This window comes from Thamnophis elegans, chromosome 13 (assembly GCF_009769535.1).
Source record: "Thamnophis elegans isolate rThaEle1 chromosome 13, rThaEle1.pri, whole genome shotgun sequence".
Lineage (NCBI taxonomy): Eukaryota > Metazoa > Chordata > Lepidosauria > Squamata > Colubridae > Thamnophis > Thamnophis elegans.
The window spans coordinates 20,083,524-20,107,316 of record NC_045553.1 but is presented as its reverse complement, the minus strand read 5'-3'; the positions used below and the strand labels follow the sequence as shown (position 1 = coordinate 20,107,316).

Sequence of the window (23,793 nt, the reverse complement as noted above, 5' to 3'; positions counted from 1 at the left end):
GTGGGAGTGGCTTGCTGGCCATGTGACTGGGTGGGCGTGGCCAACTTGTAAAATATGGTGAAATTCACTTAACAACGCTCTTGCTTAGCAACCAAAATGTTGGCTGAGAAAAGCTGGCAATTGAACCACACAAGTCTTAAAGCTGTCAAATTACAAGACCCTGGCACCCCTAACCCTTTAGAAAAAAAAACCCAGGGGTGTTCAAACTTGAGAGCTTTAAGACTTGTGGACTTCAACTCCCAGAATTCCTCCTCTCGCTCTTCATCTTGATGATGTGCAGACGGGTGGGGGGAGGGAGCTGGAACCGGTTCTAAACAGCACTGTAGATTTGTGGAACCTCTTCTATAGAAGAGGTTAAAACTGGCAGGAGCCCACCCCTGGTGTGAGGCCACGCGTGTCCTGTTTTTGGCCAGGGCGGCCTGCACTCTGATGTCCAAATGGGGCATGGGGAGGGGCGGCGGCGGCGGCTCACGCACAGCCCCATTTTGGCTGCAGGAGGCATCTGCCGTCCCTCCCCAGCTCACAGAGATCTACAATGCTGATCTGGCCCTCAAAAAAATCCAGTTTGACACCTTTGATTTATGCCATTTTACACCTTGTTTATTTGGGAAGGGCCTGATGCCCTGAATACAGCCTGACCTCGTGGTTAATGAAATGGTTGTGCCTCCTTTACACACACTGCATGTCTACTCAGGAACTCCAAATAAAAGCATCTAGCCCGTACTGAATACTTGTGGAAAATAGAGCAATTTACAGAGCAATTAAAAGGGGCTACATCCACAAAAAGTTTATTAAAAGGGTCAAAGAAACCAAATAAGATGTCCTCTTGTCATGGACACCAGGAATGCTAAGCTGTGCCTCAAGATTGACTTCCCATGGTAAAGCCAAAAAGAGGTCAAATGGCGGGAGGTCCTGGGTTCTGGCTGAGGGCAGCCCCAGCCACGGGGAGGAGGGAGGGGCCGGCGAGGTTGCTGCTCAAAGTAATAAGCGTGGTGCCGGCTGCAGAAGGCAACACCCCCTGTGGGAGCAGAGGTCTGTTGGTCAGGCTCTCCCGGGTGTGGATGATGGTGCTGCTGTCATCCATGACCGATGGGACCCTGCCCAGAGTCTCCAGGGTCCCAAGTTCATGCCCTTTGGCCAGGGTCATCTCCCCTCTCTGTCCCAGGCTCCGATCGGCCTTCAAAGCCGTTAGCGTAGAGGTGAGTATCACTGTCTTGGAAGCTGACTGCAAAACAGGCCTCCCTTTAGAATGCCCCAAACCGCCAGAGGGGCTGCTGGTCGTTGAGGTCGCCAAGGTCACAGCTCCTGGAGGGGAGGAAGGAGTCGTAGAGGAGGAAGCCGCAGCAGCCGTTTGGATGGATGCCGCTTCTGCCATGACTGATTTTGTGAGTGCTGACAGTTTCGCATCTGACATCACATAGAGGGTCTTCATGGGGCTGGTGGTCGTTACTAGACAAGGAGAGGGACAAAGGGGAGGATGGTTCATGTGAGGTTAAGCATTCGGCTCCCACAACTGAGCCCCTGGATTTTGCTGGGCATCCTCGGCCTCCACGGACTGATCAAAGGGTTGCCTAGTTCTTACTGTGAGCTCGGCTAACAGCCAGGCATTCAAAGCTGCCCTCTAGCAACCGACTGTTTTTAGCCTCAGAATTTCCATGAACCTGTAAATTATGGCAAGGATTCAAGGAAAGTCAGGAAAGCCAACAATTAGATTAGATTGCTTTTATTTATAGGCCGCCCTTTTCCCTGAGGGGACTCAGGGCGGCTTACAACCTATAGGGAGGGGATACACGTAATGACATATACAGACAGTACATAATTAAAAAATAGAAACAACATTCATTCATCATTCTGGTGGGGACGGATCCTAATCTTTAACCCCAGGCCTGGCGGGATAGCCAGATCTTAAGGGCTGTGCGGAAGGTCTGGAGGGTGGTGAGGGTACGAATCTCCACGGGGAGGTCGTTCCAAAGGGTCGGAGCTACTACTGAAAAGGCTCGAAGGAAACTCTCCAGCAATTTTAGCCTTTTCTTCAAAATGCATCCATGCACTACAGAATTGCTGCTAAAAAATCATGTTTAATGCCAGGCTTCACCCAGGGGATGCTGGTTGGGGCTAACAGAAGTTGGAGGGACACAGCTGGGACATTGTGCATGAGTCACAACAGGCATAATCTGAGAAGGCGCAGCTGTCAGAAAAGTTGATCTTGGATCCAATGGGCGGAACATAAACCAGAGATTTAAAATCTCCCTTTATCCTTGGGAGAGTCTATTTAAACGGAAGACCCATAACATCCCTGAGGCTCTGGCCGCCTGAAGGGAAAACGAGCCAGGACTGTCGCTCTTCCTCACCTACAGACAGCGATACGGTTGAGGAGGGGGGGTGAGATGGGAGGTCAGCCGCAGGGAGTCTCTCGGCGCTCTGGGTTTTGCCAAGGTCCAGTTGAGGCAACCGTTTACTGGGAGGAATGGGGCTGGAAACTGGGCAGGACAGATTCCCAGTCGCGTTATCTGCAACCTGAAAAATGGGACAGGCACAATGAACCGAAAGGGAGGCCAGTAAAATTGTGTCAAGAATGCTGCGGTGAACAGGCAGGACAAAACTTCATGGCAAGTTGTAGTCAGGAGAGGAGCAGGTTTTCCCTGGGTCGCCCCACAGCCCTCAAGAGCTGGGTCTCCAGGCCAAACCCCCCTGCCTGATCCTTTCCAAAGGGTGCCAAGGCAAGCCCCCTCCCTCCCAGGGCTCAGCTCCCCCTGCCTCGCACGTTACCTGGGGCAGCAGCAGCTGTGTCTGCTCCTCCAACTGGGTCTGGGCAGCTGCCACCGTGGTCTGCCCGAGTGTGGTGGCTCGACTGGCCTGTCCCCGGAGGGTCACCGTGATGGTGGTTGGGGCCTTTAAGCCTGACAAAGGGGAGGCCAGAGTTACCGGAGGCCCCAAAATGCACATTCCAGCAGGGAGGACGGCTTTTCCCAACAGCCCCCCTGACTGGACAGGAAGACAATTGGCTGGCATATTTTCCCAGGCTGGGCCTCGGCAACGAACACTCCAACTGTACCTTCATTTGCCTTAAGGGCACTCCATAAGGCGTGAGTTTTCTAAAAACCTGTGGGGCGAGTCCATATGAAATAGGTGAAGGTTACCAGGCAAACTTTGCTGGACCTGGTACCGGTTCAACTCCCACCACTTCGGCTGCTTCCTTACATCGATTCTCTGACTCTCAAATTGCGTCACGGAGACACGCCAAGAAGCACTTTTCTTTTTGCTCTGCCCATACAAGTGGACTCTTACCTGTCCCCTGGCCAGAGATGTGGGCCAAACCAGGCAGGCTACTTGCGAGTTTGGCCAGCCCCCCGTTGGTAAGCAGCTGATGAATTGTGGTGGGCTTCCCGCTAGCCGAGGCTCTGAGAGAGGATAAAGAGGTGGCAACCGGGATCGTCCGAACAATTGTGCTTCCGCTGGTTGTGCTGGCACTCAGGCTCTGGAGGGGTGCTGGAGCCTTCAAGGTGGAGTTCTGCAAGGCAGAAAGGAGAAAAGGTCACAACAAAAACCATTTTCCTCTCCAGAAACTCAAGAGTTTCAACGGAGGTGTCTTTAATCTGCCACACTCAGGTCTTCAGATCATAAGCCATGTATGGACACCCTGCGAAAAGGAAGGGCAAAAGCTTTCTCCAGAATGTGAAGAAGTGATCCTTCACCTCCTTCCTTTGTGTACGTGGAGTCTAGTTGTCGCTCTCCTTAAGATCACCTTCTCTTAAGTTTCACACTCAGGGTTTCACTTGGTCAAATCTGCATGGCTGAAATCAGACTCTGCCCATTATTTCACACTTCCACGTTTCATTAAAATGCACCTTTCCCACCTACCAAAAGGGGCAGGGTGTGTGCAGGTAAATGTTTAAGACCTCTGGTTTAAGACCTCTGGCCATTGCCGCTGCTCTGCTGCTAGCTCTGCGTGAGATGTTGCAGCTTAGCTCTGCTCTCAACCAGCTGGCAAAATTCCAGGAAATTTAACAATGGATTCCAGCAAATTGGCAGGAGCCGCTGCTCTCAGGCCTGTGCTCCCTCCACTGCCTACCTGCGCCAAGGACCCAGCAGCAGCAACCCCGGATGGAAGAGCAGCGGGCTTCATGTTGATGTCCTGCAGACTGAAGCTCAAACCTTGTAGAAGGCTGCTGGCTGAAGCTGCCCCTAAAGAGAAGCGGAAGACAGAAACGCCACATCAGGAAATTCAAGGGCTCTTTTAGACCTGGCCATCCAGGATGGTATGTTGGCTGATTCACTGGGATTGTAGGTCGGAGGCAGCTGGACACTTGCTCTCCAGTCCTTCTGAAAGGGAATCCAAACTGCTTGGAAGGGGCACTGGCTTCGGGAAGGTCCACTGCCATCTTTGTCATGAGGTGTTTTAATTGAGGGCTTTGTCTCCAGGCTGCGTAGAGGTTATAGGAGGGATGGCCTCTCCCCACTTCCATCTCCCTGTCCCACCAGGGTCAGCCCAAGAGGCACGTTATGGGGGCTGTTAGCCAGGGAGTTCCCCTGGGCAGGACCCAGGAGGAAAAGTCTTCTCTGTGGTGGCCCCCGCCCTATGGAACAGCCTTCCTCCCTAAGGGGAGGCTGCTCCAACCCTGTTGGCCTTCCAGAAGGACCTCAAAACATAGTTTGGTCAACCAGCCTGGGGATCCCATGATAAGAGGATGCTAGATGGTTGCACAGCGGTTAACAGGAATGCGCTCTCTGAATGTTTTCTTCGCCATCTTGTTTTTTTCTTTATTTGGATTATGGTTTCAATTGTTTTTTTAAATCTATTTTTATTGTTTAATTGTGTATGCTGTCCAAAGTTATTACACCTGAGTTGGGGAGTTATATATATGATATGGTTAAACAGACGGATTAAACCAGAGGTCCCCAAACTTGGCAACTTTAAGACTCGTGGACTTCAACTCCCAGCTTTGCTGACTATAGAATTCTGGAAGTCCACAAATCTTAAAGTTGCCAAGTTTGGGGACCTCTGGATTAAAGAGATTTAAAACAAGGACAGACATCTGCTCCACCGTGACTATGCCAGCAATGCCACCGTGCCCAAGCAGTATCCAAATCTAGCCAAAGACAAGGAAGCCTTCCTATCTCCTCCTCCTCCCCACCCCCCCGAGGGCTGCCTCTCCCTGAAAGAACCACAGCCTGCAGTTACCTGGGAGCGCACTGGCAGATTGGGCCTGCAAGCAAGGGGAGCCACTGGTTACGAGTCTGTTCTGCAGAGCATGGAAAGCACTGGGAGCTGCGTTGCTTGGGATTGCAAGCGAGGGGGTGGGGCTGATTGAGGAGGGGCCGTCTGTTGCAGGACTTGTCCTAGGAAACGGAAAAGTAAAAGTAAAAAATAGATCAAATTTTGTCGATTAGTCTAGAGAAAATGGAGATAGGTCTCTTTTGGCTGGACTGAGTTAAAAAACTGACCCATCCAGTCAGAGGAGGTGTAGTCAACATTTACATAACTCAGTCTCTAGGCTAATGGACAAAGTTAACCCATGCTTGGATTCCCCAAGCAGCACACAGGAGAACGGAAAAGGAAAGGCGGTTACTGAGCGAGAAAGTGGGTCTGAGGCAGTTAAGCTGGATGGATTCTGCGTAGAGGCAGCCGTGGAACTGCTTGCAGACAAAATAATGTCTCAGCTTCCCTGCCTCCAGCTGCTGTTGCACCTGCTCTTTAGGCATCCTCTCGGTTACACGTCTGCCTTCTCTCTGTGTGGTTGGATGGCAGCTTTTCTTCTGACAAGTGCCAGTGTGGACATAATTGACACATGACCCGTACCTCTCTTAAAAACAGAGTTCTGCTGGATCATGCCAATACCCCATTAGTAAGAGGCAGACATTGTCATCCATCCTTCATAAGTGGTGCGGTAGCCTAGAGGTGGAGCTCTCGCCTCACAATCAAGAGGCTGTGAGTTCAATCCTAGATAGGGCAGATATTTCTCTCTCTGGGCACAGTGAGAATATAGCTGCTGAATATAACTCTGCACTGGCGCCAGGAAGGGCATCTGGCCAGTAAACACTCAGCTGCCCAGATTCCATCCCGCAAGGAATGATGGGGTCATTAACAGAAGATGATTGTCATCTATCCTCATCACAAGTTCCTGCTGGAGTCCAGGCAGATGCTCCCTGACAGCCCACCAGCAGGGAAGGAAGGCTTTCCAATGACTGTTCTATGGAGTTTATTGCTTCTGATTGGAAGGCAGCATAATGAGCCATCCAGAGCAGAGGCTTTTCTCCTTTTAAAGTCATCCAAACCAGCAAATTGGGATGTGTCTGCAGATACTCACATGGAAGTGGTAAGCAATCCTGTCACCTCCTTTGAACCGGCCATCGTCTGCCCCAAAGTCACAGCAACAGGCTTTCCTGCAGCTACTGCAAAATGAAAATATAGATTAAGAAGAATCAGGCCATCCTAACATACAAAATCAGCCTCATTCTAACAACATGTAGAAAGGATTGAGGGGGGGGTAAAAACCTACATTCATCTTGCAGGTCATAAACTGTCACGATTGTGAAAAAGACGCAAAACACCACAATACTTTGCTGCTCACTCAGCAGGTGTCAAAGAATTTACACACAAAACTTCAGCTTTTACAGTATGCAAGAAAACAAATGAAGCTCCACCCCTGCCTTCATAAATGATACTGCAGCAGCTCTACTATCACTTCCTCCAGATTCCTTCTCTAGCCAAACACCTCTTCTCATTAGTCAATCATTCACAGCAGGACTTATTTGAATTGGCTTTACTTTTGTCAGCATTCCCCTAAAATACTTATAAAATACACAGGAACAGAAATGAGTTAAAATTATGTATTTATTGCAGTGTTTGGATACAAATAAAAAAAAATTGTCTTGCTCATTCCTCCTGTCCACGTATGGTAAGAGGGAATTCTTGTTTGGTTCAAGTTTACTTCTGCATTTCATTATTTTCTGTAAAGAGAAATAAAGTTTGGATAATTACATTTTTTTTAAAAGCTGAGACTTTCAAAGCTGATAAATTTATGCTTCAATGACCAAATACAAATTAGTTAATTTGTACGGTAATTTTTTTAAAAATTACAGTTGAATATTTTAGTATTTTAGGCCGATTTTCAAAAGTATAATATTGTCCAGCTTTGGAAGTCTCCAGGTCCTCGTGTATGAGTTTATTCAGTCCTGCTCCACATGAAGGGCTGCTGTAGAAGGGTGGAAATGCCTTAACCTCACTCAGAAAGACCCTCCGGTCTACAATGGCTTCTGGTGCCACCATAGCCCGGGGCTGGGGTGGGGGGGGGTTTGGAGACCCCTCTGGTAACCACAACCAAAAACAAGTTATGGGAAAAACACTGACTAAAACAAAGGCTTTTCCAATGAGAAACACAGAGTCCATGGAAAGCCTTGCGCTTCTAAAGGGAATGCCTGCTGTTTGTGGGAGGGCAATGCTGGCCTGTTAACCTTTGGGAAGCCATGGCAAGGGCACCATTGAAAGTCAACTAGACCAACCATCAGTTTCTAAAAACCCAGGCAGGTTTCATGAAGTTCCGTTCTGCTATCCATCCATCACCTTCACCACATGATGAAATGCAACTCACGAAACACAAACATTTCACCAAACAAATCACAGGAGAGGAGAACGGGTTCAGCAGAATCTTCCAGAATCAGGAAAGATCTTTTCTGAGTCATGACCTGCCTTCTCATTGACCAGAATTCACAAAAACCTTCCGTTTTGCAATCCCAATGCTACATGTCCCTTTGTCTTTGTAATGAGTTGTATAATGACACATGCTTTAGAAACCATAGCAACACATCCACAAAAATCAAAACTGCAGCTAAGAAACATCACCCGTTGTAATACTAAAGCATTTTTTAGAATGAGCTCCACCAAGTCTCTGCAGGCTGGGAAATACAGGATTTCAGGAGATTCCTATCCTAGACAGGAATCTAGTCACCAGATCAAACCTGCTTTGCTCCCAGCTGACCAGAACCAAGGGAAATCTGTGAGGCCACGTTATCTTCTGCACTGCCCACCTCCAGATATGTGTCAGTGGCTCTGTTTCTCAGGACTCACATTCTGGCGGTCCCTCCAAGGATGTGCCATTCCCGGAGCCAGCAGCTTCTCCATGAGAGACGATGGTCACCTTGATTTTGGCTCGCTTGGAAGATTTGCTGCCATGGGTGGGGCTGGAGGCCTGGTGTCTCTTTAGTGGCTTCCGAAGCTCTTCTTTCTCCCCTGCATCCGGGGACAGCTCTGAAGAGAGAATGATACAGCAGAAGAATTTGAACAGGTCTGTACCCAGGTCCCTGCTCTTGGTACATTGGCAGTTTTCTCTATGCTGCTTGCGCAAGGAAGCACCGGGGCTTCTCCTCTCTGCCTTCAGCATCTCTGCTGCTTTTACTGAGGAAACCGGATACATGAACCACAAATTTCTGGCAAGCGCTCTGTTCTAATGGAGGATTGAGACACACAGAGGATTGTAATGAGTATGTGAGGTCATTCTTACATACAGGTATTTTCAGTGGTGGGTTTCAAATCCCGTTCCAACTCGTACGGTTGGAACGGGGCTAGCGTCGTCCTCATGGATGCGCACATGTGCGCAGTGCATGCATGTGTCTTAGCGCTTCCACAATGCTCCAGCTGCTCCGCGGAGCATCGCACAGGCGCTGTACATACCGTGCATCTGCGCAGAAGCCTTTAAACACCCGTAAGGAGCTCAGGCAGGCAGGTGGGCCCTACGGAGCACCGTACCGGAATGGTATCCGGTGCTCTGGGCTGGCTCCGGTATGCGCGTACCGGGGCGTACCGCCTGCAACCCACCACTGGGTATTTCTAACAAAATGCCTAGGACTCTTTCTTCTAACCTTCTCCAATGCCTTCTTTCAGAGCACAGCACAAGTAACTCTTACTATATGCAGGGTTAGTACGGCCGCAGTTCCGTCTAAATTAAATGCCGCGTGGCAAGGAAAGATGCCTGGGATGAACCGCGCCACACAGGCGGGTCGCTCCCGGCACAAGATGGCACAGGGCGGCGCACCAGCCCAAGACGCGCGCAAACAGTAAGCGAGGGAAGGGAACCTCAAACTCCACTCTTGGGAGCACCGCTGCTGTGTCCCAGCGCGACGGGCCTATGGATCTCGCAGTCCCCGATCCCAGACAAGAGATCCGACGGCGGGGAGGATCTGGACTGGCAGCGAACTGCCACCTCCACCTCTGAAGGTAATAAACTAGTTCAAAACCTCAATATGTGACTGCTGAATCCAAGAATAAGATGAGAATTTTGTCGATTAGTCTAGAGAAAATTGAGATACGTCTCGTTAGGCTGGACTGAGTAAAAAAACTGATCCGGTCCAGTCAGAGGAGGCGTGGTCAAAGTTTACATACTCAGTCTCTAGGCTAATGGACAAAGTTAACCCATGATTGGATTCCCCAAGCATGATTGGATTCCCCAAGCAGCACACAGGAGAAGGGAAGACCCATTCCCAATCTCTAGAGTAATTCTGTAATCAGAAATCAAAGCTCTCCCCCAGGTAGATCAAATAACAAACTTGGATGACTGGGTGTTTCTGGAAATCAATCCAACCACAACCAACTTCATTCCGTGTCATTTCACAACCTCCTGCCACTTTTTCGGGTGTGAGCTACACTGAGCTAAGTTTTGGTTCTTCAGTATACCTGGTGTGGAGTGTGCTGTTATAGAGTCCTGCAACTCATACGAACAAAATCTAGAGGCCGGAACAAGTGAGCATTTGTCAATGACTGACGTTAAAGCACAACAAATGCTTAGATATCCATCTAAAACTAAGAAAATAGCAAAACATTCTAACCCACAAGGGGACAAATTGCGAAAAAGAGGCAATGAATTACAGGTAATCCTTGACCTTAACTGAGCCTGAAAGTACAGCTGTAAATTGTGGCGGTCATTAAGCAGGTCACCACATGACTGCACCCAATTTCATAACCTTTTTGGAAGTGGTCATTAAACAAATACAGTGGTTGTTAAACGAACGCTACCATTCGTTTAAGTGAACATGGCGTAGTTCAACAAACCCATTATACCCAATGGCATTTTTTGTTGGGAACCAGCAAAATGCCAATTTCTGGCAAACAAACCCACCAAAAATCCTAGTCATGTGATTGTGAGGAACTGCAAACAGCCATAAATGCAGGCTGGCTGCAAACCACCCAAGATGTGATCCCCTGGCCATTTTGGGGTGTGTGTGTGCATGAGGGGGGGAGCTTTCATAACTTCCAAACTGGGTTGCAAGTAGCTCTGGGAGGGCCTCCACTTAGTACTGACTGGTAGTAATATAAGGGCCACCTGTATGAAACTCATGGATTTCCCTCTAAAGAGTGATTCAATGCCTTGGGAGAAGCTTCAGCATCCCCTTCCTCCCTTTCATTCTGATTATCTTTAACCAAAGGTTCCCCATCTTTGTTCAGCATACAATTTAATGGATTCTGCTTATTTTGGAAGTCGTCTTCTTTTTCTTCTTCATCATCATCTTCATGCCTCTCAGCAGAAAAAAAGCAGAGCAGCAGGGCAGGCCCATCTCTGCCCTGCAAGAGTAGCAATAGCAATAGCAATAGCAGTTAAGACTTATATACCGCTTCATAGGGCTTTCAGCCCTCTCTAAGCGGTTTACAGAGTCATCATATTGCCCCCACAGTCTGTGTCCTCATTTCATCCATGTCGGAAGGATGGAAGGCTGAGTCAACCTTGAGCCAGTGAGATTTGAACCGCTGAACTGCAGATAGCAGTCAGCTGAAGTGGCCTGCAGTACTGCACTCTAACCACTGCGCCACCTCGGAGTGGGGTGCAGCTGCTCTCTCCAGGCTGTGCTTGCTTAGGCCAACATCCCAAAGGGGGCATTTGGCTCTGCCTACCGTGTGTCACCCGGCCTCCGCTCCCAAGCTGCCACTGGGATCCCCCCGGAGAAGGAAGCCCCATCTTGAAGGATGCCTGCAGACCAAAGCAGGGACTCGATGGAAGCCACTGGGAGATGACCCATCTGCAGTGTTACAAGAGGGGCTTGGCCTTACCGTGGCCTTGCTTGTACATCACCGCTCCTTCCATGCGCTGCACAGACCTTTTCAGCAGCTGGCTGGCACCAACCTGGCTGGACTTTTGAAGAGAAGAGACGGGCATTTTAGCCTTGGGGCTGGAGGCAGGGCTGCTGGAGACGCTGGAGAACTCCTAGGGAGAGAGGGGATCTGTGAGGTCTGTGAGATCGGCAGCACACGCAAAAGGGTTAACGCTCGCCAACCCGGCCCCTGTCCGTCTCCTAGCCTTGCTCCTTCAGTCACATCCCACAGAGGTGCAACACTGCAGGGCAGCGGTGCTCAAAGGGAGCATCTTCCCAAAGGCAGCGTGATGAGCGAGCCAGACCTTCAGGGAAAAGGTCGATATTGGTCTTCAAGGCGTTTTTCCTTTCCCAGCTACAAGGTTCCTTACTGCCCACGTATAATGCTTGACTGGGTTTTTCATTCCCATGCAACCTGCCAAGAACTCAGAATGGGATCCTCTCCAAGTAAAAGCTACAGGTAAGCCATTCTGCTAGATCAAACCCCAAATTCCAGCCACTGCCGATTGGATGCCTCTGCTCCAGGAACACAAGGACCTCCAGAAGGCTTGGCAAACCTTGCAAGGGAAGATCACCAAAAAAAGCCATTTCCCGCACTAGCTGTCTTCCATCCAGCATCTGCTCTGGGCGGGGGTGGGGAGCAGGGACCATTCTTTCCCCTCACCGATTGCTATGTTGCTTCCCTCACCTCTGAGCCAGAAGGGGAAGCGGGGATTTTGGTTGCCGGAGAGGCTGGCCGGCTGTTCCTGTCGGGCAGGTCGAAAGACAGATCCCGCCTAGCTGCCTCCCGGGCGCTCCTCTTCTTCTTGTCCATGTCCAGATCCCGAGGATCGGGGCCCGCGTGGCTGTCTGCTCGAGTAAGCACCCCTGTCAAAAAGTCTGCAATCTCGTCCTGCAGAGAGGAAGAGGCAGCTTCACCTTTGCACATGTCATAAAGGACAGGGGGTCCTCCACCACCCTTGAGCCCGGAATTTAGGTTGTTAAGTGAAGCATTGGTTAAGTGAGTTTTGCCCCCCTTCCATTTTACGACCTTTCTTGCCACAGTTGTTAAGTGAATCACTGCGGTGGATAAGTCAGTAACACAGGCATTGTTAAGCGAATCTGGCTTCCCCACTGACTAGTCAGAGAGTCGCAAAAGGGGATCAGGGGACCCTAGGATGTTGCAACCGTCATAAGTATGAGTCAGTTGCCAGGCCTTTGAGTTTTGATCACGTGACCATGGGGATGCTACAATACAAGTGGTCCTACGCCATTTTTCCCAGTGCCGTCATAACTCTGAACGATCACTAAACGAACTGTCATAAGTCAAGGACTATTGGTAGAGAGGTGATTCTACAAAGCTGGCCAATGAGTGAGATGCCATGGCTGGTCCAAGGAAAGAGCCAGTCCCGGGTCCCCGGAGGAGAAAAGCCTTCTAAGCTAGATGGGGGAGAACCTGCAAGGCCAAGGGAGAAGAGACAGCTGCTCTCACCTGGATGCACCTGTCCACCATGCTCTGCGTCAAGCCCTCCGACTTCTTCTTGGCTTTGCTTATCCTATTAGAAAAACCAGCTTGTCAACATCCAGAGGATCTTTCACCTCCTTTCTCTTATCTCCTTCTGTCAGCCCTTCGAGGTAGACCAAGTCATGGAAAAGACACCACAAGGACTCCACCTTAGAACTTCTGACAGCAGGTTCTCTCCCCCACCCCTATAAGCAAGGGAGTCATGGGGTGGGCAATCTTCCTCCTCGCCCCCTCCTCTCCTTTGGCCACAGTCCCCCTTCAAAGCTCTCTGCTCCCCATCATCCCTCCTTGCTCCTTGGAACTTTTCACCCTCATAAAGCCAACAGCAGAGGACAATTCAGACAGACAAACAGCCACTTCCCTCAATGTGGGCAGGTGATTCTTACCTGGATGTGCACAGATCCATGGGCACCACACAAACAAAAAAGCCATTTATTTCCCCCCCCCCCCAAAGAAAGTGGCATCGCAGAACCGTACTATTTCCAGCTTTCAACTGTTTAAGTTGGGTTCAGACGGCATATCATCCATCCATCCATCCGTATTTATTTACTAATTTATTAATTGTAAATTTTATTGGCTGTCCATCTTACCATAGGGTAACTCTGGGAAGCTTACAGTCACATATACAGTTAAAACATAAAATTTAAAATCAGACATTAAAACCAAGGACACATAGGGAGGATGGAGGCAGAGTGGAGTGGGGTGGGGGTGGGAGATGGGATCTATTATTATTATTATTCAATCAACCACCTCCATATTCTTGCAAGCTCTATTCCTAATTTATTCCCACAAATTTATGGCATTCAGGTAAGGCTAGAGTCATTAAGAGCACCGAGTCTCCATGAGTGTGCCTGTCATTCCCTGAGCCACTGACAGAATCAATCATCCACCTTTTCTCACAGCATTAGAGAAAAGGATGTTGGGACGTGCTCCGGCTCACACACCTGAGGCTGTCATCCGCCCCTCCCACCACCACCAGGCTGTTTTCAGCGCGAAGCTTCTCTCGGAAATCTTCTATGGATTCTGTGTTGCACTGGAGAGCGTTCTGGCCAATCACAAAGAGAACTGGTGCCTTCATATCCAGGAGAGGGTCATCGACATCCTGCGCCCCAAAACAGAAGTTTCAGAACTTGTTACAGTGGAGGGAGCGTTTCAGAGCAAATGTGAGACAGGCTGTCATTCTCCCACTGAAGGCAAAAGGAGAAGGGGTGGGTGGGGGTCAGAGGATGAGATGGCCAGGTAGCACCAGTGACACAGTGGGCATGCATCTGGGCAGACTCAGGGACACAATGGAGAATGGGGGGGGGGGGGGAGAGGCTTGGCATGTGGTGGTCCATGGGGTCACAAAGAGTCAGGCATGACTTAGCAACTGAACAACAACAAAGAAAAGAAGAAGGAGGAGGAGGAGGAGGAGGAGGAGGAGGAGGAGGAGGAGAAAAGGAAGAAGAAGAAGAAGAAGAAGAAGAAGAAGAAGAAGAAGAAGAAGAAGAAGAAGAAGAAGAAGAAGAAGAAGAAGAATTAGGGGGTGACATGATAGCAGCGTTCCACAAATAGGAGGGGGTCAACCTATTTTCCAAAGCACCAGAGGGCAGGTCAAGAAGCAATGGATGGAAACTAATCAAGGAGAGACGCAACCTGGAATCAAGGAGAAACTTCCTAACAGTGAGGATAATTAACCAGTGGAACAGCTTGCCACTAGAAGCTGGGGGGTGGGGGGGTTTAAGAAGAGACTGGGCACTTATCTGAAATGGTAGATGTTCTCCTGCTTGAGCAGGGGGCTGGACTACAGGACCTCCAAGGTCCCTTCCAGCTCGCTCATTCTATTCTATTCTACATAATCTTATTATTATTGAAGACAACCTGCAGAATACTTCAGTACAAAGTTGGCAAGGTAAGCGCAGAAGATAAAAGAGCAAGACAAAGAAGGTGAAGAAAAACAGAAACTAAGAATGTTTTTCCCGGCCTCGCTTTCACTCTCACCCCTCTGGGCCCATCGATTGTTAAGAGAGGGAATCCAAGACACACAACGGCTGCGACATCTTCCATCACGGAAACCTGGTGGGGAAACGAAAGGGCCCACAGGTGACTTTGGGGAAGGGCTGCAAATGCACAAGCTCTGGAGCGGGTGAGGCCAGCAAGGCCACCGTGGCTCCTGCAACCAAATCCCCTCGTTTTGCAAGATGTGCCCTGGGAAGGCTCACAGAGGGTCTCAGGATTCCTTGGAACAGCGAGGGGGCAGGGATGTGTGTCCTAAGCTCACTTACAGGCTGATCTGTTCTGCTAGGTAGAAACTGTGCCATTTGGGGGGAGAAGCAAAGGTGGCCAACAGGCAGCTGGTGAGAAACCACTTTTGTAGTGAACCAAATGGCTAAATGTTCCCACCCCATGGGCATTTCATATCACCACAGCCATAGGGCAGCAGGAGAAACAGCAACAGGCAAGAAGTCCTTCACCCTTCGGCCGTTTGTTCAACAACCTTTCGAAGGGAGGAAGCCAGTGGGGAAGCTGGCAGGAAGGCTGCCCATCCCTGGAATGAGTTTCCTCCACCCACGACCCCAGCTCCTCCCTGTGTTTGTGCTGCACTAGCCACTCGTGCATCATCATCCCCTGCTCCCCCCCTCCCCCAGCCGCAGCCACCGACCTGCCTGCAGAGCTGGGATTTGCAACTTTCTGCGACTTCCCACACTGACTTTGGTGGTGGGAAGCTGACAGAAGGTTGCCTCACCTAATGAATGTGCAATTTAGTTGACGACAGCAATGGTTAACTGCTCTCATGAATTGAGCACTACCAGCTATATTCTTGGTCTGATGTGCCTTGAAATGCAGCAGTCAAAATCATCCCTTGAAGTCTTGGGACCAATCCTTCTGAAAGCTGATAGCTAATACTGCTGCGTCCTGAAGGGCCTCTGTTCCAACTCCTAATGTTTGAGTAGGGACAGAGCAACCGGCCTGGGGGACGGAAGGACAGACAAGCAGTAAAGATACTTACGTGGCAGGCTAGCAGAGCTCCCGTGTTCCATCCAATCAGGATGACTGGCTTGTGAGAGAAATGGTTGTGGATCTGGTGAGAGGAAGAGAGAGGCCAAGCCATTGGCCATCTTTAGAAGATCACAGCCAGAAGCTTATTTTGAACTAACAAAGAAAGAAGGGATCTGGATTCACAGGGCAGAACATGGGCTGCCCACCTCACCTCCACCACTTTGCCTCTCATGGAGCCAATCATATGTTCTAGGCACTGCAACACCCCAACTCCGCTGCCGTTATTCATTAAGTGGGTCGTGACTGGGATCACCTGGTAGGGCAAAAGATGGAGCAACAATCAGACTCGAGCCACAAGGCCCTAAAGAGATGACTGCGTTATCCTCGTTCTTCATTGACTGTGTATGCGGCCCAGCTCTTCCCCAAGCGTCCTGGGGCTTGGGAATTCCAGTCCTGGCTGGAGCCTGTGCAATGGCTGCAGAACTGGTGGTTTCTGTTGGTTTGTAGTCTTGTAGGCCCATTTTGTACTTTCTGGTGTTTCCTATTGCCTTTTTAAAAAACATATATTGTTAGCCACCCATAGCCCTTTGTTTGTGACGGGTGGACAAATACATTCAATACAATACATGTGGTCTTCAAGGGCAGACTCAGGTAAGGGGCACTGCAACAGTCCAAAGGCATGAAGGCCTGTCCTAAGGGTTTCCCAGTTTAGACCTGAGAAAAACGGACACCTGAGGTGAATTTGTGCCAAGGTCATCCTGGGCACAGCTGCCATCCCCCGAGGGAAGGAGGAGAAAAGCTGCCCAGACCTCCAGCACAAAACCAGGTGCACACTTGTCTTGTTGCTGGAGGCAAAGGGCAGGCTGACTGATTCTTGCTTCACGTTCACACACCTCCGGGTAAGCAGATGAACTGGGAAGGGAGCAGGAGCAGGTGGGAAGGCACGTGGCCCCTGCAATCTCACCTGCAAACACAGGGGCTGCCTTCTTACCCTCCCTCTCTCCCAACCCTTGCTAATGGAGGTCTATGCCTAAGACTCAACTTCAGGGTGCCAAAATGGTACCAACCTTTCCCAGACACGAGAGTTGTGACTGCCAGAATCGATGCCGCCGAGAAGTGGGGAACATGGAATTCGAGGGTCCAGATGATGCCAGTAGGATGAGGGGAGAGCCGGGTAACTTGCTCTGGGAGAAAAACACCCACAGATGCAAAGGACCCTCAGAAATTTGTCCTTTTGAGCCGTCCCAGCTCAGACAGCAAAGTGGGGATTCCCTTTGTAAGCCTAATTACATGGGTCCTTTTGGGGAAAAGCTTTTTCAAGCATTACGTTGACTTTCCAGATGGTTTACCTGGCTGTTCTGCAGGGAAACCTTTGCTCCGTGAGGAAGGGGGTGAAGAGAAACCGTTGAGCCCTGGGCTGAGCAGGCGCAGACAGACATTCGTCTCTCCTTCAAGCCCACTTCACGTGACCCTTTGCAGAGTTTCCCTCCCGGGGGAAGCCTCTCTTGGGCAACTCTCCAATGAAGGCCACCAGCAGAAGGGAGCCTTCTAGAACAACAGGGACAGAGAGCCCTGGGCTTCCGCTGACCACAAGCCTGACCCAAAGGAGTGTAAAGCTGCCAGAGGAGGTCTCAGAACATTGGCTTGGAAGGGCCTTGTTGTAACCTGCCCGTTTATTAAGAATAACGAGGAACCGATTCTGGTTTGCTTTGTATACTTGACTAGGTGAGAGCACCCGTCTAGATAGGATGGTTCATATTGGGACTGGTTGTTTAGGAAGAACCGTGTCCCCCGGAGCCCTCCTTTCCTGAAGGCCTGTTGTGCACTTACTGGTTTATTATGGGAGAGAACGCCAATGGCTGGATCCCAGGGCCTCTTCAGCAAGAGGGACAAGGCCTCGGCTCCGGCCGCCCCCGTCTTGGCCGTTGAAGATAAGAGCATCCGGTCAATCAGGGAGGGAATCTGAAATCCAGCAACAACACAGGCTGTGGAAGCCCAGAACCTTCTCTGAACCGCCTCCTTTTGACCAGGCTGGCCCTCATCGCCCTGAGTCTCCTGAGTTCTTTGTTCTTTTCTTAAATTTTAATATATATTTTTTATTCTCTTACATACCATTTTAAGTATACATTCACATAATTGGTATTCTTTTTTACATTTATCATTCTTATACATTTATTATTTCATTTAATAAGTTATAATGTACAATTTGGGTTGCTTTATTTACCATCCCTTCCTCCTTTTGTAACACCTCGTTTTCCCTTTCTTGTCTCCCTCCCTCCCTCCCTTCTCTACTTTCTTTCTTCCTCCTCTCCTTCTCCTCCCTTCTTCCCTTACCTTTCTCCTACTCCTGCTCTTCCTCTTCCCTTTCCTACCCTCTCTCCTTCTCTTTCTCCCCCTTCCATCCTCCTCTTCTTACCTCTTTCCCCCGTCTTCCTTTCTTTCTCTCCTGCTCTCTCCCTTTCTTTTTCTATTATTGTTGGTGTATATTTCAAAACTCAGTTTATGTTTCCTTGGGATGGTATTTCTGTCAGCCCAAATATAATATGGTATCATTTCTTATTCCCCTACCTTCACTAGTCTACCCTAATTATATTTCCCCCCTTTATATCTTGTTTTTGAATATATACTTATATGTTTAATATTTCCTTTTTCTGTTTTCCGCCCTCTCCTGAGTTTTAAACCTCCTCCTTACGCTCAGCCAAAAGAAAACAAGAAACCCAACAAACCCAACTCCTCTCCTGGAATGAACCAGATCATTCTCTGGAACATCCCATTTTTCACCTGCTCTTACAAGGACATCAGTCCTTCTTTTGGGGGGTTTCATTCAGACTTCAATTACCCCTCCCCCCCCAATTGGTGTCTCCTCCTCATCAATCCCTTCCATCTCCACTTACAATGCAAAAAACTGCAGTGCTGGTAGTCCTCGACTTACAGCAGTTCATTTCGTGACCATTCAAAGTTACGATGGCATTGAACAAAGTGACTTGTGACTGTTGGGTCCCACTTATGACCTCTGCAGATCACGTGGTCCAAAGTCAGAGGCTAGGCAGCTGGTTCCTGCTTATGACGGCTGCTGTGTCCCAGACTCCCGGGATCCCCTTTTGCAAACTTCCGACAAGCGAAGTCCATGAGGAGAGCCAGAGTCACTGAACAACCAGGTGGCTAACTTGTCAACTGCAGTGATTCACTTAACAGCAGTGGCAAGGAAGGTTGTAAAATGGGGCAAAGCTCAGGTAAGAAATGTCTCACTTAACAACAGAAATTTTGGGCTTGATGATGGTCATTAAGTCAAGGGCTACTTGTACAATGTCAGAACCGGCACTTTGGGTTCTCTTGTCAAAACAAGAGGATTTCCTCTACACGGGGGACCCCGAAATAGAAGGCATGAAACCCTCCTTCCCCCTCCTCCCTCCCCAAGCCCTTCGCTCCCCTCACCTTCCCCTTGAGGGTCTGCAGGGCGTCCAGGTAGGCAGCCAGCATTGGCAGGCTGAGCGTTTCTACCAGAGTGGAGTGGAGCCACTGGATCAGCTTGGCATCCCAACTGATGCTGGCCAAAGCCTGCCGGACCCGCCGAGCACATTTGTCCACCGCTATTCTCCGCAGCACTGGCTCATTGCAGGCCTTGTGGAAAGCAAGCAAGAAAAAATACCCTGGCTAAGTCACTGCAGCTCTTCTCTTCCAGCTTGGTGGCAAAGCGGAAGCATCCAGATTCAACTGGATGAAAGGTCGGGATAAACAAAACAGGGATTACACTTCGTCTTCCAGCACCAGTGAGGGAACGGCTGCAAGTGCAGAGCGTAGGGAAAGTGGGCGGGAAAGGAGCGAGAGCCAGGAGATTCTTACCCCTTCATTAGCTAATCGGGCCAGTCGGTCAGACTGCAAGGCTTTCAGGATCTTATTAAACAGCTTGTTTTGGGCCATTGTCCAGCCAGACCTGGAAAGGAAAAATTCCATTATCAAATCTGGCTCCTGAAAAAACCCAGGACTGCATTAGAAGTTTCTAACTCCTGCTTGGGTCAGACTAACAGAAAATCTACTTCTGCCCTTGTTTTTGCAGGCAGAGACAAGGAAACAGCAAGCTTACACCTTCAAATGTTTGCTGCGCATCTAAACATGGAGAATTACGATTTATTTAAACCTGACTTCTACTGCCTTGAGGCCATTGCTGGAACCTTGAGGAAGTGACTGCAAGGCTCGCATTGCCCTTTCCCAACTGGATGACAGGACTGGGCCTACCAAGTGGAAGGGCAGCTCATAATGTCGGTTCCTAAAGCCGCAGCACATGGGGGTTTGTGCACAGACGGCCCCACCCTGGACAAAGCTCACATTCACGCATGTGTTGTGGCAATGAAGAGTTTTCCATTTAAATATTAGAAGTATACTTAAAGTATTTTTCTCCAGAGTAGCACGGCTGCATTAGGGTGTATTAATTCATTTAGCACATTAATACCCCATATTTATTTTACCATGGAAGTAACAGTGAGGGCTGCAGCTGGCAAGGCAGGAACCAGCAATTCCAGGTTAGAGAGAAGCATTATGAAGACTGTGATTGTTGGGGCCAAGAGGCTGACTTTGAAAACTGCTTAAAGAGAGCCGAAAAGCGGTATATAAGTCTAAGGGCTAAGTGCTATTATAGTATAGCCCCAGATTGGGGGTAAACGTATTCAGGTATTGGGTTATTGCAGAAGCCTCACAACCATGATAAAGCTAGAGAAGTTTTTCATTAGAGGCCAGTCCAAGAGTCATGAGATCTGTCTCCTTGTTGTAAATGTTTACTCCAGGATTAAAATTCTAGTCTCTTCCTCCCACTCTTCCTGTCAGAGGAAACATCACAGTCTTTTACTTGATAAAGAAGCCTTGAACCTGGAAGATGTGCGCTCAGTGTTCATAGAATGCTTCTCTCTAACCTGCAACTACAACCACATGGAATTGGTGTAGCCCTTCAAACATCTGAGGCAAACCAAAAGATCCAGCAGGAGTCATCTACAACATACAATATAAGGACTGCAACAACCACTATGTAGGACAAACAAGCAGAAGACTGGCAGGAGGCATCCATGAACGCCAACTGGCAGTCAGAAGGCATGATGAAAATTTCACAACATATAGACAGATTTAACCATAGTTTCAATTGGAAAAATGTGACTATCCTAGACCAGGCCAAATCCAAAAATACCAGGGAATTTCTAAAAGCCTGCCACTCTGATAAATCAGCCATCAATAAATCCATAGACATTAACATCATCTATAGACTGTGCAAAAGAGACAATCAACCAGCCCAAAAGGGAACAAAAAGACTCCAGCACTTCTCCATCAGTAATCAACACCCAGATCAGCATAGATTTAACTCCAAGGTTAACATCAGACCAACAATCAAGTACACAATACCTCAATCAAGAAACTGCCAAAGAGCCAGCAGTAAAGAGCCCAAACAAAGAATCCCTAAGATACCTCCCCCACCAACACAGATAGGCTAAACACCAGAATATATTGACAGGAAACTGCACTCCTTACTAGCACTGATCATGTAATCTAGTTGGGGTAATGAAAACAAGAAAACAAGCAAGCTCAGAGAGTACAAAGGACCCCATAAAACTACACCTTATCAATATAGTATGATTTTATATGGTGAGCAGTGTTATACTTATCACACAGTCATTATTATAATAAAACACAAACCATCAATTAACATCAATTTCTATGCATAGTTCAGAGTATAATCTGAGATGACCAGAAGCCATATTTTGAAATTCAAAATAAATTTACAACTCTCATATTATATCCCCAAATTATACTCAGGATCAGAAACAAGACCATCAAGACAGAGGCAACATCAGCAGAACTTCTAACGTCTTTCTTCCACTCATTTTTATACCTGTTCATATGCTCCTCCCAGTCCTCAGGTGGAGGAGGGGTATCAGTGTCTGTACGGGCAAAAATCACATGGCGTTCACACTCATTCATCACAGTTCGGGCTTTCTGGTTGTCATAGAGGGGCACGGGTGTTGGTGTCACTGTTTCTACATCAATAGGAACATCAGCCTCCCTGGAAAGAGATATTGCAGTTTCAGGACAAGGAGCATTTTGTAACCATCTGTTCCTCTTGAGTGGCTTATGAGCTTATAGAAAATCAGCACACAGGCAATACGTACAACACTCAAAACAACATGGGCCCAACATGTGTGGTGTTGGTCCCATTAAATGTTCATTCAAGATGGAGGGCAGAGAAAGAAAGAGACAACTCACGCAGCGCTATTATCCTGATGTCGCTTGGGAGTGACAAACAGCAGGCGTGTGGGACGAGCATTACTGGCATCAGGGTGAGCACTCCATGGCTTGGCATAGCTGTGGTCCAGGAAGACCAAGTCCAGTTCCCTCTCGTGGACCGACAGCTGGAAAAGCAGAGAGGTCCCCATCCTCCGTGCCGAGGTTTGAAAATCCCGCTCAGTCCCTCGATAAGACATGTTTCAGTCTTTGTGTTCAGCAATGACACCATCTGTTCTCCAAGCTGCACATCTTTTGGTCTGGGAGAAGGGACGAACAAGCAGGTGAAAAAACACAAACTAGGGATATGTTCTATGTAGCCCGGATTAATTTATTGATTAATCACAGGCTGCTACGATTCTGAAGGACTCTTTGCAATTTCAAGATAAAATGCACAATGAAATAAATTGCAAGATACAATTTTTTTAAAAAACAGCACACAATTAGTAACAAAGCTGAACTATTAATCCCCCAGAGGGAATCACAACCTAAATGCCTTCTAGGAGAGCAGAGGCTGCAATGCAGCCTCGCCTCGTCCTGCCTCTCCCAGGTAAATTAAATCAGCTGGATCAATCCCAGAGGAAGAATCTGCCCCAACAGATCACATCGTGCATTGAACACCAGCGCTTTCAATGGGACCTAGGAGCAGCCGGGTAACCAAGGGAGAATTGCTTGCAACACGGATGCAAAAGTTTCTGATGGTGACTTATCGGTGGAGTCTCTGCACCCACAGTCCAAGGCAGCCTTTGTGGGCTCTCTGAAGGAGCTTCCTTGTGCAGCACCTCTGCAGATGATGATGATGATAACCTACTGCTCGGGCACAGCTGGACAAAGCCTTTTTGGCCACAGCCTCCACAGGGTCAGCTGCGCTTGCAGGAGCTGCTAGTCCAGAACAAGGGTCAAAGATCTCCAAATAGGAGGCCAGGGCCAACCTGTCAAGCAAGAGGACCGAAGCAGACACACTTTTTGACCAGGTGTTCCCAAACCTGGCCCCTTGAAGACTTGTGGACTTCAATTCCCAGGATTCTCCAGCCAGCATAACTTACTGTCTTGTAATCCCTTCCTCTGCAACCTCTCCATTTAGATCAGAGGTCTCCAAACATGGCCCCTTGAAGACTTGTGGACTTCATTTCCCAGGATTCTCCAGCCAGTATAATTTACTCTCTTGTAATCCATTCCTCTGCAACCTCTCCATTTAGATCAGAGGTCTCCAAACATGGCCCCTTGAAGACTTATGGACTTCAAGTTCCAGAATTCCCCAGTCAGCTCTGATGACAGGAGGATTCTGGGAGTTGAAGTCCACAAGTCTTCAAGGGGCCAAGTTTGGAGACCTCTGCCTTTGACGGACGGACAGGCAGCATGTATCTTCTTCTGCTCGGTTCTCCCTCAGCCAGATGTTCACAGCACCCAGGCGCCAATGGGGGCCTCGGAGGGGGCGATCCCGGGTCTCACCGAGGCCTCTATGGCACCAAACCCATCACCACCATTGGCTGCCCTTTCGCCTGAATGTTACACGGGGGGAGACTGACCCCGGCAGTGGTCAGCCCAGCCCCCCCTCGCTTTCCCCGGAGCAGCCGTCCAGGTCCAGGAGCCCCCCTCCCCCGGAAAGGGCCAGAGGCAGGCGGTGAGGAGCCCCAACCCCGAGGTATTCCATGGCGGGTGTGCCCCAGCCTCGGGCGGGGGCCTTCGGAGCCGCCCCGCGGGAGAGGCGCCTCCATCTGCGCCTGAGACGGACGTGAGGCGCGGTGGGGGGAGGGGAGGTAGCGCCGGCGCTCCTGAGCATGTGCAGACTGCAGGCCCCTCCCGGACTACAGCTCCCGTCGAGGACCGCTACGCCGCCCCCTCCCCGGCGGAAGCGCCTCTCACCTGCTTCCCCAGCCGAGCAGCAGGGCGGCGACGCCGCCACCACGGCGTGACTGACCCGGCCAGGCCTCGCGTTTCTGCGCACGCGCGAAGAGGGAGAAGGA

General features: G+C 49.4%; 1 protein-coding gene across 2 annotated transcripts; it reads right to left on the bottom strand.

Moving 5' to 3' along the window:
* Positions 1 to 578: 578 nt before the first annotated feature.
* KANSL3 (KAT8 regulatory NSL complex subunit 3) lies at positions 579 to 23,782 on the bottom strand. Of its 2 annotated transcripts, none has more exons than XM_032229567.1 (22): positions 23,693 to 23,782; positions 21,809 to 22,086; positions 21,438 to 21,608; positions 19,406 to 19,496; positions 18,998 to 19,183; positions 17,393 to 17,524; positions 16,630 to 16,746; positions 15,774 to 15,875; positions 15,573 to 15,644; positions 14,564 to 14,638; positions 13,528 to 13,685; positions 12,551 to 12,614; positions 11,768 to 11,971; positions 11,039 to 11,192; positions 8,069 to 8,248; positions 6,309 to 6,393; positions 5,183 to 5,340; positions 4,073 to 4,185; positions 3,289 to 3,511; positions 2,770 to 2,900; positions 2,352 to 2,517; positions 579 to 1,449 (listed from the first exon to the last, which is right to left on the bottom strand). In XM_032229567.1, exons 2-22 carry the CDS (start codon positions 22,024 to 22,026, stop codon positions 896 to 898), a joined length of 3,354 nt encoding a protein of 1,117 aa, XP_032085458.1. In that variant the 5' UTR covers positions 22,027 to 22,086; positions 23,693 to 23,782; the 3' UTR covers positions 579 to 895. The 2 variants fall into 2 exon arrangements, with proteins under 2 accessions (XP_032085458.1, XP_032085459.1); XM_032229568.1 differs by lacking the exon at positions 23,693 to 23,782 and adding an exon at positions 22,873 to 22,896.
* Between the last annotated feature and the right edge of the window lie 11 nt (positions 23,783 to 23,793).

What these genes read in the sequence shown, in the direction of transcription:
- KANSL3 (XM_032229567.1), bottom strand. Translation starts at nt 22,026, where the DNA reads ATGTCTTATCGAGGGACTGAGCGGGATTTTCAAACCTCGGCACGGAGG. An exon ending in TGCAGACCCTCAAGGGGAAG is followed by an intron (nt 17,525 to 18,997) that starts GTGAGGGGAGCG and finishes GCTGGATTTCAG; the next exon opens with ATTCCCTCCCTGATTGACCG. An exon ending in CTTCCCCTTCTGGCTCAGAG is followed by an intron (nt 11,193 to 11,767) that starts GTGAGGGAAGCA and finishes CTCTCTCCCTAG; the next exon opens with GAGTTCTCCAGCGTCTCCAG.